This window comes from Crinia signifera, chromosome 8, assembly GCF_055691185.1.
Source record: "Crinia signifera chromosome 8, ASM5569118v1, whole genome shotgun sequence".
Classification (NCBI taxonomy): Eukaryota; Metazoa; Chordata; class Amphibia; order Anura; family Myobatrachidae; genus Crinia; species Crinia signifera.
In genome coordinates, this window is record NC_139224.1 from 20249440 (window position 1) to 20267206 (window position 17767).

The 17767-nt window shown below is 48.3% G+C and overlaps 1 protein-coding gene across 1 annotated transcript in view; it reads right to left on the reverse strand.

The window, feature by feature from the left end:
* Positions 1-17319, reverse strand: part of LOC146025839 (coiled-coil domain-containing protein 3-like) — a 30360-nt gene extending 13041 nt beyond the window's left edge. Inside the window, exons 1-2 of the mRNA XM_083155942.1 lie at positions 17023-17319; positions 8844-9976 (exon numbers count right to left, since the gene is read on the reverse strand). Of these exons, the coding sequence (XP_083012068.1) occupies positions 8844-9196 (353 nt within the window). The 5' untranslated portion in view covers positions 9197-9976; positions 17023-17319. The remainder of the gene's footprint in view (positions 1-8843; positions 9977-17022) is intronic.
* Positions 17320-17767: the final 448 nt, after the last annotated feature.

Sequence of the window (17767 nt, forward strand, 5' to 3'; positions counted from 1 at the left end):
CTAATGGGAAATTCGGAACTGCCAAGAAGCCGTGCAGCACTCAGGAGTTTTGAATGGAGGGGATGGCCACAGCCCGGCAGCCGTCACTTCCAGTGGTGGGATCTGGCTGCAACCGGGCGGCTGGGCAGCAATGTTCCCTCTAATTTTATGAAGGCTGTGTGCGGCAAAAGATTTTGGCTGTGCAACTTTGGAAGGAAATTAAAATTTTTGTGCGTCACATATATAACTGGAAAATGACATTCAGCATTTGTTTTAACTTTACTTCAAAATTATATTAAACATTTAAACATTCAAAACACGACACACAATGTAGTTAATGGGTGAAACACACATTAATTGAGTCCACAAATGCAAAAAGGGACCACTGCTGCTTTGTGCGCTCTGTTGTAATGTCTGTGCGCACGCTCGTCGAGGTGTGTGCGCGCGCACGCGCGCACAGCTTAGAGGGAACACTGCTGGGCAGTGGCCGTCCTGTGTGAATGGACACAATTGTGTCCCTTATTAACTACGGTGTGCGGCACGGCTTTTTCGCCATGCGGGGTTTCACCGCCAGGCAGGAGCCGGAGCGTGTGAAATAGCCCTTGCTCTCTGCAGATTTTGTCCGATTCGGCATTCCGGGGTCTTGTCCGGGTCTGGTCTTTACCTATACCCTAGATTACCTGCTCTAACTTTTAAATGGGTCTTTTGCCATCCGCCATGTGTCACTTACTGGTTTGTATACATGATTTATAGCCCTGTCTTCCTTCTGCGCATTTTACTGGTATTTATGTCACCCTTGGATACGACATGGGTAAGCTGTGCTGGGGTGTGTGTTGGATATAGTTGCAACAACAGAGTATTTTTATGTTTGTATCTAAAGACAATGGGCTTGAAGCAGATGTGGTTGGAGGTGCTATCCTTCCTTGGAAGCAACAGAGATAGTGCCCCCTAGGGTCTGGAGGGGGTGACGGGGAGCATTAACGAAAACAGAAGCATAACATCTCCTTATTTTGGAGACGTCCCAAAGCTAGCGACTGCGACAGATTCACTGGCCTCAGTAACTTAGTTCTAGTGGACAATCTGAGCAACCCAAGAGCCACCCCCATTATTATTACAGGGTCGTATTCAGTAAAAAGTCATTATTATAGCGCTAGAAATACATGGCTATGCCATTTATCAATGAGTGAGCTATTTAAAACTCATTGTGTATGATAAATGGTTCTCCAGCCAACCAGCTTCAGCTGTCATGTGATTGAAAACTGACAGTTGGGACTGATTGGCTAGGGCACCATATATTATATGTAATGAGTTTGAAATAGCTAAAACTGTGATACATTTCCCCCACGGTATGTGGCATTGAGTGAGTTAATGCTTACCTACTCTCTCAATATGTTTTCGAGTCTCCTGATTGTTGGGGGGCGGGGTCCTAAGGATTCTAGGGACCCACCCCAATAGGCAACACGGCACTGTCCCGGGGAGCTGCTGAGGCTGCAGTGGCGGGTGGCGGGCAGCGCAGGCTGGAAGCTTTTAATTATTGCTATTTTTCGGCGGAGGGGCTGGAAGGAAGTGCTGCTGAATTTGAAAAGACTGGCTGGACGCCAATTGCCTGAAATCTCTCAGCCAATCAGCGTCCGGCCAGTCTTTTCAAATTCAGCAGCGCTTCCCACCCGGCAAATATCACTACAAGCTCCCAGCCGCCGCTGCCTGGATGCTGCTGTCTGCACGTAGGTGTGGGGGGCCCCAGTGAATTATTTTGCCCAGGGGCCCCGGCTAATGTTAAGATGGCCCTGGTTGGGATGCATAATATATGGTCTCCCTCCCAGCCCACTGGAAGGGGAAATGTAAGGATTTTATAAGTATTCCGGGGTTTGTGGCATTCAGGGAAAGGTAATAACATCTGTTGTATGACAGGTCAAAGTCATTTTCGGAGTTGAGTTTCCAGATGAATGGCCTCACGAATCTGCCAGCTATACATCACTATATACAACGCTATGAATGGCAGGAAGGATGCAAAGGATTATATTACCCATAGCATAGTAAGAGAGAGAGAAAGAGAGAGGTTGGTCCCTGGAGAGAGATAAAGTACCAGCCAATCAGCTCCTAACTGGCTGTATTTGAAAAATGACAGGAGGGGTTAAGCTAATACAGAACATACAGGGTTTGTCTGAGGTGAAGTGCGTCGTATCGGGATTGTACGCACTTGGCTATATTTAGGCAGAGAATACAGATACGTGAAAGTATATATATTGGTACCAGCAAATCCCCTGGAAGCAGCCATTGCCTGCGCTCTCACTTTCCCAGCAGTCAGCTTGACACGAGTATCTCACGACGTAGTCACCACAGTGGTCTCTGGTAAATGTTTGATAACAACACTCAGCAGTCCCACACCGGTCCGTCCGGTAGTCGGCCGCATCCTCTGTATAAGTGATGTAGTCTCCAAACACACCGACGCGTTTCTACCGCTACTGCGGCCTCCCTTAGGGCCAGATTCTCTAAGCTTCAGAAGTGATATAAAGGAGAGTGATAAAAAGCCAGCCAATCACCTCCTGCCTGCCATGTCACAGACTGTGTTTGAAAAATGTCAGGCAGGTGCTGATTGGCTGCCTGTTTATCACTCTTTATTTTTATCACTTTGAAGCTTAGAGAATCTGGCCCTTAGGCTTGGTGTGAGAAATCCTTCAGTAGCGGTAGAAACACGTTGGGGTATTTGGGGACTACATCACCTATACCGGAAGGACCAGTGTGGGACTGCTGAGTGATAGTAACATCTACCAGAGACCACTGTTGGGGCTATTTAACATCTCTGGCTTTATTGAGAACGATTTGATGTCATAGTTCTCCACTGAAGCTGGTTACTGCTCCTTTTTCCAGCCATTTTAGGATTGGTCCGACAAGACTTTAGGTGTGTTGTATTTTATATTGTCATTGTATTGAATTGTGTTACACTATGGTCCTTATTCTGATCGGTGCGGCCGGATCCGAATATGCGGCCAGGACTGTGCGTCCTAAACCCCGCCTTCCGTACGGATCGCTCACTCCGTCCGTACGCGGTAAGAAGCTGGCCGAACGGACCGCACGTGTATTTTTCACGGAATACGCCTCCTCCATCTCAGGGAACCTCCCCCATCATTCGATGGTCGCAGACCATCGAATGCAGGACCGAGTGGTCCACCAGCTCCCGCAACCTCAGACCACACGGACATTTTTCCGTGCAAAAGCAGGGATCTGGGCGGGCAGCTGACATCCGGCAATGTCATATGTCCGCCCCCTACACGTGCGTCACGATTGCATTACCATACGTATGCCCAGCGTTTGCATGGGAACACCCATGAAACACGGGGCGTATGCATATGGTAATGAGCCCAAATAGCCCTTCACGCCCCTCTCCACCCCCTGTTCGGAGTGTTCACATATCATGCGGGATTTAGCCGTACGCCCCACTCGCACATGCGCAGAGACGCCTCTGCACATGCGCAGACACAAAACATCGGCGGGCCGAACGCACGCGGATATAACCGCACCGACCCGAATAAGGCCCTATGTTATTATCTTACTGCGTATGAGGATCATGGAATGAAGACCGTGCAAACAATATGATAACTACAGTACCTTGGTGCCCTATGAAGGATTATCTATAATTAACATATTTTTTTACTTAATTGTGAACAATTGTTATTGTGAAGTGTAGAGGCACCAGTAAGTAGGGGTACCTTCTGTTTGGGGTGTAAGGGATCACCCTATTGGTACCCATTGCTGACCGGCAGCCACCTCTTGAGAGCACCTTGTGGGAATTCCGTCTTTTTTTTTGTACATTTTGACCTAAGAATGTCATCCTGGTGATATTGTTGACATGCTTGCATACCTCCCAACTGTCCCGGTTCCATGAGAATGTCCCGTTTTTTGGGGACGTTCCTGCATTCCGCCCAGGTTCAACAGTGTCCCACAACAGTTGGGGGTCCCACCCTGTCACCCTTGAATAGACACTGTGCCACAGCATGCCCCCACAGCTGTGTCCCTTACCACTAGGCCACACCCAGCACATGACAGCATCCCTCTTCGTACCTCCTCAATATTGGGAGGTATGTGCTTGTAATGTCGTCATTCATGTCGACACGACAAAACACAGCGACTTACCTGGTCCGTCGGCTCCAGGCATGTCTTCCAGGTCCAGCAGCCAACTGAGGAGAACTTCTACCAGATCCAGCGGCTCTTGCATCGATAATCACGCCTAGCCTAACCCTTCGCTGCCGGTCCATGCAGAATATCTGCATTTCACCTATCAACATCGAACATTGTCAAAATTCTGCACATGCCGACATGTTCAATGTTGACCTCATAACTGTCGACAGTATAAATGTCTACATTTTGACTACATGACAAATAAGCTGTGCACTGATAGCTGGAGAAACCACACATCCCACTCAGCACTGTCTGATTGGTCCACTTCCCTCAAGTCACACCTCGTTAAATTCCAACTTTCAGCCTTTATGAGATCAGCACCATCTAGAAGGTTAAATGTTGCGCTGTTTAAGGCTGAGCTGTCAAGACTCCATCAGTCTCCAGTCTAAAGACCAACTGTGCTGGCGGGTAGAGGTCTCGGAGGTCTGCCAGATGTTTGCTTGCTTAGGGTCTCTGCACTCTATTGAGTGGGCATCATATTTCAGTACTGAGAATTACCACCAGAGCCTTGTCATTGCGCACAGCACAAGAGAAGGAATAATAATAGCTTGCACTAAATATAGAAGACAAACAACAATGCACTAACTGTTCCAATATGATCAGGCAGATTTGCATAAGAAGTGGCTCACCGGATAAGAGCCCAATCTGTACGACAATAAACCCGAGAGTCTTGATGAAGAGTCTGGTTTAGCACCTTAGGATCTTTGCACCGAAGTTGGGAGCAAATCAGAAAATGAAAATTTGCTTCTGAAACAAAGCATACTGCAATGCAAGGCTTATTTATATATACTGTATATATATATATATATATATATATATATATATATATATATATATATATGTATATATATATATATAGATGTCGACTATGAACAGAGGCGGCACTCGGCGGACTTGGTGAAAAAAACTTTATATCATAAAAGGTGTCTCCTTTTTCAAGGTGTACGTTTGCTCCAAAAACGTTGGAGACACCTTTTGTGATATAAAGTCTTTTCACCAAGTCCGCCGAGTGCCGCCTCTGTTCATAGTCGACATCTATCCATCCCTCCGGGAAAGCACCAGTGGCAGTTGATACATTGAAGGACGAGTGCCGGGCTGACACCGCCGTCTATTATATATATATACATATATATATATTGTTGCGTGCAGAGTGAATACTGACTGCTTTTGCATGAAGCGAACAAATACTGATAAACTTTATTTTTCCACTGTAATGTAGGAATAAATTAGGACACACACAAAATAAATAGATTGACAGGGTCTTAAGGTCGACAGGCACCAGGGGAGGGTTAGACACCAGGGTTAGAGTTAGGCACCAGGGTTAGAGTTAGGCACCAGGGTTAGAGTTAGGCACCAGGGTTAGAGTTAGGCACCAGGGTTAGTAAAGCACAAGGGGCCAGATGTATCAAGCTTCACAAAGTGATAAAACGGAGAGTGATAAACAACCAGCCAATCAGCTCCTAGCTGCCATCTTACAGGCTGGGTTTGAAAAATGACAGGTAGGAGCTGATTGGTTGCTGGTTTATCACTCCATTTTATCACTTTTGAAGCTTGATACATCTGGGCCAAGGGGAGGGTTAGGCACCAGGGGTAGGTTTAGATTTAGGCAACAATGGGAGGGTTAAGCACTAGAATTAGGGTTAAAATAACATTTTGCATCCACCATTAGCATGTTGATCATTAGACCCTGTCAACATAAGTCCATAACGACCATTTAACTGTCAACCTTTTGTCCCTGTCGTCCTACTGACTGTCGACCATCTGGTGCCAGCCTATTGACTGCCCATCAAGACACTGCCAACGTTAAATCCACACCCGTGGGCCGTACACGTGGAGGCCAGGTAGTCTAGTGACCTGAGGCCGCGACATAGCAGCAGAGTATGGTGAAACGCGCTGAGAGGCTGGGTGCTCAGCAGGTGTGTGAGAATGGCGGATAGTCCATACAGCAGACAGCTTATCCACGCTGTTATCCAGAGAGATAGAGGAATCAAGGCAACGCAGGGTTAATACTTGCCTATCTCCCCAGAACTGGAAACCGGGTTGCGCTCCTGGCCCCCCAGAAATGTGGACTAGTCCCCGCAGTCCCCTCCAGCCCCCCCCCCCCCCACCCTTCAGCTGGCCACAAGTAGGTGGACCAAGGGGACCTGATGACGCCTTTTGTTTTGAATTGGGTATTTGTAGCCTTGCACCCCCCATGCAATGATCGTTATCTTGGCACTGTATAGTGCAGGGTGCTGCTCTCCCACTCTAACTCTAATTCAGGCCATATACTACCCCAAATGTGTGCCATGCGAGCAGTTGTAAAACTACATATCCCAGCATGCCTTGCATTCCCCATAGAAACATATGAGGGCTGCAGCTGCTGCTGAAAGTGAAGGAACCACAACAGAAAAAAAAAAAATTCCCAGTAAATATCCCTCACATATTTAATGATAAGAAAGCCCCAATGTGTCCTGCCACACGTTTCATGTGACAATTGGAGAGCCACATCCCCAGGGAGGGACTTCTGCTGTGATCTACTGCCAGGATCACACTGTGCTGGGAGAACAGTCAGTGCAGGATGGAACGCGTCGGTCTGGCTGTACTATATAAAACATGACTGTCTGGGGTAAATGTACTGAAGCTTCTAAAAACTAAGGTGAGGATGCAGTTGACGGTACTTGTTTTCTAGTACGGCGGCAGTGATTTTAATTGCATCCATCGGGACCCCAAAAATCACGTCGATCGCATCGCATGCAACCAAATCGCATGCGATGCGATCGACGCGATTTTTACATTGGAATCAATGTAAAATGGTCCCTGAGACCCGATTTTACATTGGGCCCAATGTAAAATGCCCCCCCCAGACCCCAATTTTCATTGTATACCCATGGGTGAAATGCCCCCCCCATTATTAACGCCACCCCACGATCAACGCCAACCCGAAGCGTGGCGAGCGCAGCGAGCCCGCGAGGGGCGGCGGTACGCGTCCTCTGACCTTTTCATACCCCCCCTAGCTCGCCACACTATATAATATCAACTCCACGCCGACGTGGATAGTGGGGGTATGAAAAGGTACCGCCGCTATGCTCGCCACGCTTCAGGTTGGCATTGATCGGGGGGTGGCGCTAACAATGGGGGGGCATTTAACATACACATTACCCATTAGGGTGCCTATACAATCAAAAATCGGGGCCATTGGCCCATTTAACATTGTTCCCTATGTAAAATCGCGTTGATCGCGTCGGTCGCATCACATGGCATTATAATGGCATGCGATGGACGCGATCAACGCAATTTTCTCATTGCCGCCAATAAAGGCTAAAAATAGCCAAATATCGCGTTGGTCGCGTCCATCGCATACCTTAAGTTAAGGTATGCGATGACCTGCGACGGACGCCGTGCTAGGAAACAAGTACCCAATTGACAAATGAAAGACAGAATCTGATTGGTCTCAGGATCTGTCTTTATAATGTCCAGCAGCAGGTAATGGGGAACCACTAACTATAGTCTATAAGAATCTTGTAGAGTTGAGGTAAATCTCCATTAAGCTTCCCTTACACACTGCTGTCCCAGCCTAACTATCATCCACTAATCAGCCGAGGCTCCTGACTAGGACTCCCAACCGGGAGGTCAGACTTATGGAAAGGTTTTTTTGTTTGTTTTACTGAATACAGAGGAGAGAACGGGGGCCACGCAGGTATGCCTGCTTAGGGGCCCATATCGTCTTCTATTGGCTCTGACTACCTTCGTTAGGCCCAATGAATGACCGCTCGGATCTGTAACTTTGCCACGGAGCGCGGCTGAAATGCTGCTTTCCAGTAACACTCGTGTACACATTATTGAGTATTTTTAGATGTAGCGATAAGGCATTCTCGCGAATGAAACATCGGCATTAGGAAAAGTTTACTTTTATTTAACCCTTTGAGTGCCGACATCTCTGTAAGAGATGATCAAGCTATCGTCTAAAAATGCCGGCGTCGCTCACATTTGTTATATACATTCAAATAAAAAAATGTTGCGTAAAAAAAAATGATATTTCCTTTACAAGGTAAACATTACACGTCATTATGATGAATATAAATGTTGGCTTGTCAATTTCCACACCTAATTTGACAAAATTCACTTGGCACTCAAAGGGTTAATTTGATTCCCTTTAAACTGCTGCTCCCCGCACAATTCACTGTTTGGGGGGGGGGGGCTGCTTTAAGTTGTTCCATTGAGGGTGACACCCCCCCTTTCCCCTCAGCCAACCCTGAGGGTGTCCTGGCAGCAGAGGTCCAGTAGGTAACATAACAGAGAACCGTGGCACATTGTAGGGATATCGGGTGTCAATGCAAAACAGTTCTCAAAACTCAGCTGACAAAGTGATTGATCTCTTGTTTTATGGTTTAATACTTCACATACTGTACTCAAAACCTTAGAAAACAATGATCATAGACACCTTGGCATTGTGTTTAAATACCCCGCAGTCAGTCACAGGCACTCCCCCCCCCCCCCCCCCATACATGGCATGCTCGCTGACAATTACCAATATATCATTATACAGTATGTGATGGTGATATCATCACTTCTAAGAACCGAATGCCTGCAAGAACATTAAAAGTTGCTGAGAGTAAAACAATAAGATCACATACGTTATTTCCCCCCTTCCTGCCCTTAATAGGCCAAGGTGCAAATTATGCCATATAGAAAACAATCATTACCTTAAGAAGAAGTAATAGGAATTGTTCTCCATCACGGTGTAGGAGTGACAGTTAAAGTAACCCAGTCCGGTGACATTAAGTCGGGAACCAGCTGGTACCTCCAACATGCTACCCCAGCCCTGGTCACACAGCAGCTCAATCTCCGCCGAGTAAAACAGGTCCGAGTTGTACTGCCAAGGCAGGTAGTTGTAGACACTATAGCTATCCTTATGGAGTGCCAGAACCTTGGCAAAGAGCACCGTCTCCACCAACTCCGCACGGCAGGCTTCTGTCTGCGGTCGCCAATCGTTTGGCATTTGGCACCCCCTAAGCACTCCAACCATGGACAGCAAGACAAGTCCGAAGACCAGCATTGTCTCGGGTCTACCGACCAATGCCAAATGCACCGGTGTGTTCCTTGCTGGATCTCTTCTTGATAAAACGCTGGTGAAGCCTTGACTCTCCTGCGCTAACACATCCAAGGACGTCCGAAAGAAGCCAAGGACTCGCCAAGCTCCAGAGTTTTAAGGAACGACTCCAGATGTCAAAAGAGTTGCCAAAAAAATCTAAAACACAAGAGGAACTCGTGGAATCGGTCAACGTCTATTCCACTGGTGGACGCTTTGGAGATAAGGGAAGATCCTCCTCGGTTCTGTGAGCCAGCAACTTTGTCAGACTTCCAAACATACAACATTCAGGAGAAGCTCAATTATTTATTAATAATGGGCTAACCCCCATATAGAAATAATCGTTCCAAGACCTGCGTCCAGGTCATTCACTCTGGTTTCTCCTCCTGGCTTTCTTCTCCATCCCTATGAAGGACTGGGGAGAACTCAGTATGCATGAGATACTTGTGGTTAGCTTGGGAACACGTTGTATGTGCTCTGTGCGGTGGTGAGACGCTATGGGCAAAGGCTGTGGCTCATTAGAGCCCATTCAATCAACAGCAAATTCCTGACCAAACAGTACAGATCAGTTTTCAGCATCTGTCTGTACGTCTCGCAGCCCCAGAGAGTTGGTTCATTTGAGAGAAAAAAATCCAACTTTTTTTTTTTTTTTTTGCCTTTGTTAATAAAACAACAATGAGGATTTAAGAACAAAGTGAAACAAAAATGTATCAACATCCGTCCTTGTCGCCGCTTTGTTCCGAGATTCTGTTGGGAAAAAAAAAATAATAATTCAAAATTTAAAACCCAAACCGGTCTGTGTCCCGGGGATTGCTTAAAAAATATACATGCTACAAATCTATTTAGGATCTCAGTGAAATCGGAGCCCGGGATCAACCCTCCCCCTTTTGTCTATAATACATGCATATTTTTCTGATTAAAAGGTTAAAAAAAAAATCCTCCTTTCGTACAGGCCTTGAGAAGCTGCCTTAGGACTTTAGACTAAGCAGTTTTACAATGTGAGAAGCAAATGTACATGGAACGTCTCAACATAAGCCATAACTCTGTAAGGGGGGGGGGGGGGGGGGGAGCAATAGGAAATCTTTGTTTCCTTGGCAAAGCAAAGGTAGGGATATGGGCAAAACATCACAGCTTGTTTCCATTGCTTTCAAGCTCTTTTATTGCAAGTAAACCTTAAATTCCCCCTTGCAGCAGATGGCTCAGAAAGCCAATATACCGTCATAATCTAATTTATGTTTCAATAGCCTCAGGTAGCGCAGGGCAATTCTTTCTTTCCTTTAGGTATTTATTACATAGAGTCGTATACTTGACATTGTTTTATTCCTGGAATGTCGTGTTGGCTTTTGCAAGCCTTACGTTCAGTTTGTTGTTGCTTTATGCAGTTACAAGTCATATTCAAGGGCTACAAACAAGCTACCTAAGGTGATACAATTGGCGAGCAAGCCTGAATGGTATTTAATGAATAGAGTCTAATACTTGACATTGTTTTATTCCAGGAATGTCCTGTTGCTTTTTGCTATCCCTATGTATGTTGTGGAGTTATGCAGCCTCGCAGCAGTTACATGTCATATTCAAGGGCTGCAATCAATAAACAAGTCAGCTTAGATGATAAAAATGTTAGCGAGCAAGCCTGAATGATGAGGCAGGGTACTTGGTAAGGAGGCGTGGTGGTACATTCTATGTGTAGAGCAAACATATGCCAAAGAGTAGAACAATATCCTTATTTTGTGATACTGTATGTAATTTGCATTTTGAACATTGCATACACATTGGTGCATACCTTCCTTGTATTGCCATAGGCAAATAGATTTCTACTGTCATTTCTGGCACATGACTTGAAAATAAAAACAAACATCTTCTCTATAGATACCAAGGTGCGCACACACACAGACGCACACAGTTACACATACACACTCACATTCCATAGTCGCAAGCCTCATTACTAGAAGCATTCCCTAGACAGCCAACGTCAATATACGCTGTGATTACGGAGGCCTTGCACATACGGTGTCTGTCACCTGTAGCCAGACTGCGTCACTACTCCCCATCACCACCCAGACCGATAGCTGCAAATCAATACCTGCCATTATGTCTGACTGCACCTTATGTAAATAAGCCCCACTGTGTAAGCAGAAGATGTAGGCTATAGGGACACTGGCTACTGAGCACTGGGACTCTCGGACACACCTGTCTGACCATAACTATTGCTGCAATGTAGATAGGCGGAGATGCAGAATTCTTCTTGTACACAAATAATGTAGAACATTGTATAACCAGGGCTGGACCTGGCGTGGGCTACCTAGGCACTTGTCTAGGGCAACCTGGCTCTAGAGGGGGTGCCTTGGGGTGGGCTGCATGGGTGCAGATAAAGGGGAAGGAGGGAGGAAGGAAGGTAGCTGGGGGGGGGGGGCACAGCAGAGCCAGAAGGAGAACACAGGAGGTCTGGAGGAAGTAGGCAGGTTGTAGGAGGAGGGGAAATGGTGAGCAGAGCCGGGAGGGGAACACAGGAGGACAGAGAAGAAGAGGGTGATGGAAGTGGGTGGTGGGCCGGAGGAGAGAAAGAGGTAGGCAGGCAGTCGGGAGGTGAAAACAGGCAGGGCAGGTACAGGAAGCACTGCAGGCAGACCCAGAAGAGAAGGCACAGCAGGCAGACAGGCCAGGTACAGGAAGCACTGCAGGCATACCCAGAAGAGAAGGCACTGCAGGCAGGCCAGGTACAGGACGCATTGCAGGCAGACCCAGAAGAGAAGGCACTGCAGGCAGGCCAGGAACAGAAAGCACTGCAGGCAGACCCAGAAGAGAAGGTACTGCAGGCAGGCCAGGTACAGGACGCATTGCAGGCAGACCCAGAAGAGAAGGCACTGCAGGCAGGCCAGGAACCGAAAGCACTGCAGGCAGACTCAGAAGAGAAGGCACTGCTGGCAGGCCAGGAACAGGAAGCACTACAGGCAGACCCAGAAGAGAAGGCACTGCAGGCAGGCCAGGAACAGAAAGCACCGCAGGCAGACCCAGAAGAGAAGGCACTGCCGGCAGGCCAGGAACAGGAAGCACTGCAGGCAGACCCAGAAGAGAAGGCACTGCAGGCATGCCAGGAACAGGAAGCACTGCAGGCAGACCCAGAAGAGAAGGCACTGCAGGCAGGTCAGGAACAGGAAGCACTGCAGGCAGACCCAGAAGAGATGGTACTGCAGGCAGGACAGGTACAGAAAGCACTGCAGGCATACCCAGAAGAGAAGGTACTGCAGGCAGGCCAGGTACAGGACGCATTGCAGGCAGACCCAGAAGAGAAGGCACTGCAGGCAGGCCAGGAACAGAAAGCACTGCAGGCAGACCCAGAAGAGAAGGCACTGCTGCAGGCCAGGAACAGGAAGCACTGCAGGCAGACCCAGTAGAGAAGGCACTGCAGGCAGGCCAGGAACAGAAAGCACCGCAGGCAGACCCAGAAGAGAAGGCACTGCAGGCATGTCAGGAACAGGAAGCACTGCAGGTAGACCCAGAAGAGAAGGCACTGCAGGCAGGTCAGGAACAGGAAGCACTGCAGGCAGACCCAGAAGAGATGGTACTGCAGGCAGGACAGGTACAGGAAGCACTGCAGGCATACCCAGAAGAGACGGTACTGCAGGCAGGCCAGGTACAGGACGCATTGCAGGCAGACCCAGAAGAGAAGGCACTGCAGGCAGGCCAGGAACAGAAAGCACTGCAGGCAGACCCAGAAGAGAAGGCACTGTTGGCAGGCTAGGAACAGGAAGCACTGCAGGCAGACCCAGAAGAGAAGGCACTGCAGGCAGGCCAGGAACAGAAAGCACCGCAGGCAGACCCAGAAGAGAAGGCACTGCAGGCATGTCAGGAACAGGAAGCACTGCAGGCAGACACAGAAGAGAAGGCACTGCAGGCAAGTCAGGAACAGGAAGCACTGCAGGCAGATCCAGAAGAGAAGGCTCTGCAGGCAGGTCAGGAACAGGAAGCACTGCAGGCAGACCCAGAAGAGATGGTACTGCAGGCAGGACAGGTACAGGAAGCACTGCAGGCAGACCCAGAAGAGAAGGCACTGTAGGCAGCCCAGGTACAGGAAGAACTGCAGGCAGACCCAGAAGAGAAGGCACTGCAGGCAGGCAGGCCAGGTACAGGAAGCACTGCAGGCAGACCCAGAAGAGAAGGCACTGCAGGCAGGCCAGGTACAGGAAGCACTGCAGGGGGACCCAGAAGAGAAGGCACTGCAGGCAGGTCGCAGCCTAACCCTAATCTTCCCTCCCCAAAGCCTATCCCTCCCCACAGCTTACAACCTAACCCTGAGCCTCCCCTCACAGATTAAACATCTCCCCGCAGCCTAACCCTCCCACCGCAGCTGAACCATAACCCTCCACCCTGCAGGAAAACCTTAACCCTCTCCCCACAGCCTAACCGTAACCCTCCCCTTACAGCCAAATCTTAATCCTCCCCCACAGCCTAACCCTTCTCTCACAGCCTTACCCTAAAACTCCCCACATAGCCTAACCACCCCCCTCACAGCCTAACCCTCTCCCCAAAGCCTAAACCTAACCCTCTCCCCATAGCCTAACTCCAACCCTCCCCTCACAGCCTAACCCTCTCCCCAAAGCCTAAACCTAACCCTCCCCTCATAGCCTAACTCTAACCCTCCCCTCACAGCCTAACCCTCTCCCCACAGCCTAACCCTCTCCCCAAAGCCTAAACCTAACCCTCCCCCCATAGCCTAACTCTAACCCTCCCCTCACAGCCTAACCCTCCCCCCATAGCCTAACTCTAATCCTCCCCTCACAGCCTAACCCTCCCCACTTGGCTCACAGCTAATCACTAACCCTCCTCTCACAGCCTAACCCTAACTCACTCCCTGCAGCCTAACTTAACCTTACCTGGCATAATTACATTTGGGAATCCTTCTGTCGGGATTCCGGTGTTGCCATTGTGACCAGGGCAGGCGACGGGGGGGGGGGTCATCTGTTCCATGTCTACTTGGAGTGCTTGGCGTTCTTTTGTGAAAGTGACAGGCCAGCAGAAGGCAGCAGGACTGAGAACGAGAGAAGTCTGCACCTGAAAGCAGTATCTGGAGCAGCGAAAGGTTAAATGAGGCTCATGCAGAAGAGCGTTGTGTGGATTTGGGGTTAGGTGGGGGCCCCAGAAACATAATTGTACAGGGCCCCAAGATTTCTGTTGCCAGCTCTGCTTGTGACGGGGGTAAGATTCCGTCTCTAGTCTTCCGACCGCCAGAATCCCATTCATTGGGATGCCGATTATATCCCAATTATTTGACCATTTAGCTAGGTCAGAGTCCGTAGCGCACGCAGGCGGGGTTTCTGAGTACCCAGAAAACCCCCCAGGAGTCTAAGGGCCCTAGGCTGAAAGTTGAGGGTCTCCTCTTTCCATGGGTACAAGAATTTTAAAAATCGGCCATTGGGAACCGGAGATATCTGACTTCAAAGCAGTGGTCCCCATTCAAGGCTGTTAATTGCTCTTCCCAGTCAGATATTTCAGGTTCTGTCTGACTTAAGGCCCATACACACGACGATTTTCACCTAAAAAACGCCTGTTTTGACCGATTTTCAGCTGAAAATCGATTAGTGTGTATGGGACAGCGACCCTCGACTAGCGATGATGCGCGCTCCCGCATCACCGCTAGGAAGGTCTTTCATCTGCTGGTTTTACCAGCAGATCCAGCGATGATGGATGGTTTTCCATCCATCATCGCTGTGTGTGTAAGCTGCAGGGCTGAAAGTGGTTAACCACTTTCAGCCCGGCGGTACGCCCCGCTGTGTGCCAGCAATGTATATGTTAGGCACCACTGGGCACCAATGACATTTATAAGCCATTTATAAGCCAGTAATATATAGATTGCTGGCACATGCCAGCAATCTATATATTACTGGCATTACTGCCCACTATGAGTTAAATTGAGCCAGAACGGGGCATAACTGCGTTCCGTCAGTCCATTTTGGAGGCGGAACGTCCGCTCACTTTGCCCCACTGTCTGTCCCTGCCTACATCGTTAAAGGAGACAGCCGGCAGAGTGGTGGTAAACCCGGCTATCTCAGAGCAGGTCCAACCACCCGCTGTGCGGCTATTTGTAATGACACACCTGCTTGCAACTCGCGAGCCACCGTCGCCTGTTTGGTTGCGAGTCGCGGACAGATGGACCTGCTCTGAGACGCTCTGCCCGGCGGTCTCCTTTACTGATGCAGGCAGGGACAGACAGCGGGGCAAGGTGAGCGTAAGGATTCAGTGCACATAGCATGTTACCCCCGGCACCGTGCATGTTACCCCCGGCACGTGCATGTTACCCCCGGCACCGTGCATGTTACCCCCGGCACCGTGCATGTTACCCCCGGCACCGTGCATGTTACCCCTGGCACCGTGCATGAAAATCCTAGCAATGAGCATGTAGGTAAATGACACTTATGTGGCATTATATGTAATGGGCATTATGGTGTGTGGCATATGTGTAATGGGCTTTACGGTGTGTGGCATAATGTGTAATGGGCATTATGGTATGTGGTACTGTATATGTGTAATGGGCATTATGGAGTGCATAGTCCCCTGTCCCACAAAGCCATGCCTTGCATTTTTTGCAGGTCAGCAATGTATATTTTACCGCCGCCACTGCCCCCCAATGTATATTTTGAATGGATTTCTCCCTACGTGCACAGCTGCAAATGAAATTTTGCCTTGCACATGGGTGGCAGCAGGTGTAGTTTACCTGATCGCTGGGCTCCGAATATATGCAGCCCAGCAATCAGTTCTGAATCATGCACCAAGAACAGGAATGCACTGAATAAAATGGCAGCTGCTCCCATCCTTGTAAATCAAACCCCGCCCATTATGTAAATCGCCTTTTATATAAAAGATGTTCAGCAAAGACTTTCGCCTCCTGAAAATCTCTTGCTCTTTGGGGAAAATAGCTCAGTGTGTTCGCACTATTAGAGTTTTTCTGAGAATATATTCCAAAAGCTGAGACTCTTCCCCTTTGATGGACACTAGTAGCTTGTCTCTACTGTTCCCAGAACCAGAGATATCAGCCTTCCAGCAGCTGGTTACTGCTCCAGCTCCACACACCTGGTATGTAGTTTTATATTCTTGTTGGCAGATTGTTTTGCCTCCTGAAATCTGATCCCCTAGTCCCCATTACCATTTGGTAGGTGGGATTCTCTAGTTTTTAATTCCATTAAAATCTAAGAAATCTGTTTCTGGGAACTGGAGATATCTGCAGTCAAGCAAGCTGTCCTCCCACCAGAAAATAATGAATAATAAGCCCACTCCACTATACACCCCTCCTCTGCGTATTAAACATCCTCTACCACCCTGGAAGTAATGTATTAGGGCCCCTTCATTCAGCCCAATGCCCCCTTCTCCCACCCCATCTCCCACCATCTGTGCAGTAAAGGGGCAATTAGTGGAAATTACTGATCCAGGCCCTACATGCTGAGCGGTTGATATAATACCCCCTACCAGTCGCGGGACATCAAAACTTCCCCCACCCCTACTGCTGGAGGATCTGTAGGGGCCCCAATACATTGCTATGCCCAGGGGTCTACACTTCTGTTATGTATGTATATATATATATATATAGATATATATATATGTGTGTATTATTATTATTATTATTATTTATATACATTTGGTCTATCTATAATACTTTAACTGACCCGGCATATACTGGGTCACCTAAGTGTCCATCTCCGTGCTTTGCTCCGCCCCTCTGGAAACCCCCTTCTGAAAATCCTGCGTTTGCCACTGAGAGTACAACTGCACAATTCAAACATGAAAATGATAGTTGTACTTACCTCAAGACTCTCCTGGAAAAGGACTTCCCTCCTATAGTCATTTACTGAAATCCGGGATAGATTTTCAAAAAGGAACCCTAGACATTGTATTGCAAACTCTCTTATTCTAGAAGTGACAATTTCTCTGGATTCATCAAAAGTTCTAGTGCATCGCCAAAGTCCTTCTCCATCTAAATAGCCTGAGCATTTATCGCAAACCACTGTGGGAACTGGGGGTTCTCATTGGTAATCTTCTGCTTGTTTAGTAATGCAAAGACAGCCATCTGGACTTGCAGAGGCACATGATAAATACACTCACCTGAGGGCAGAGAGTGAGAATGCAAGGCGGAATTTCATAAACGTTGTGTTACTGTAATTATAATTTCTAGCCACTAGATGGGGCTAATTCCATGTGTGGATACATTCTATATTCTCAGAAAGATAAATGATCTGTTTTCTGTTTTAGCAATATTAAAATTTGTCACTATTCTCTAATTAATGCAAATACTGCATTCCCAAGGCCAGATGTATCGGGTGCCGGACAGTCATTTACCCGATGTCGGGATCCCGACTGTTAAAACACAGACAGACGGGTTCCTACGGCCACCGGCTATTCTCCCCAGGGCAGCCGAGAGGTATGCTGGGCCCCGGTAAAATGTTGGGGGGTGTGGTTATTCATGGGAGGCGTGGCCACTTTGCGCAAATAGGACACGCCCCCAAAACCTTTATGGGGTGAAAACACACTTAAAGTGGAGGGAGGAGTGTT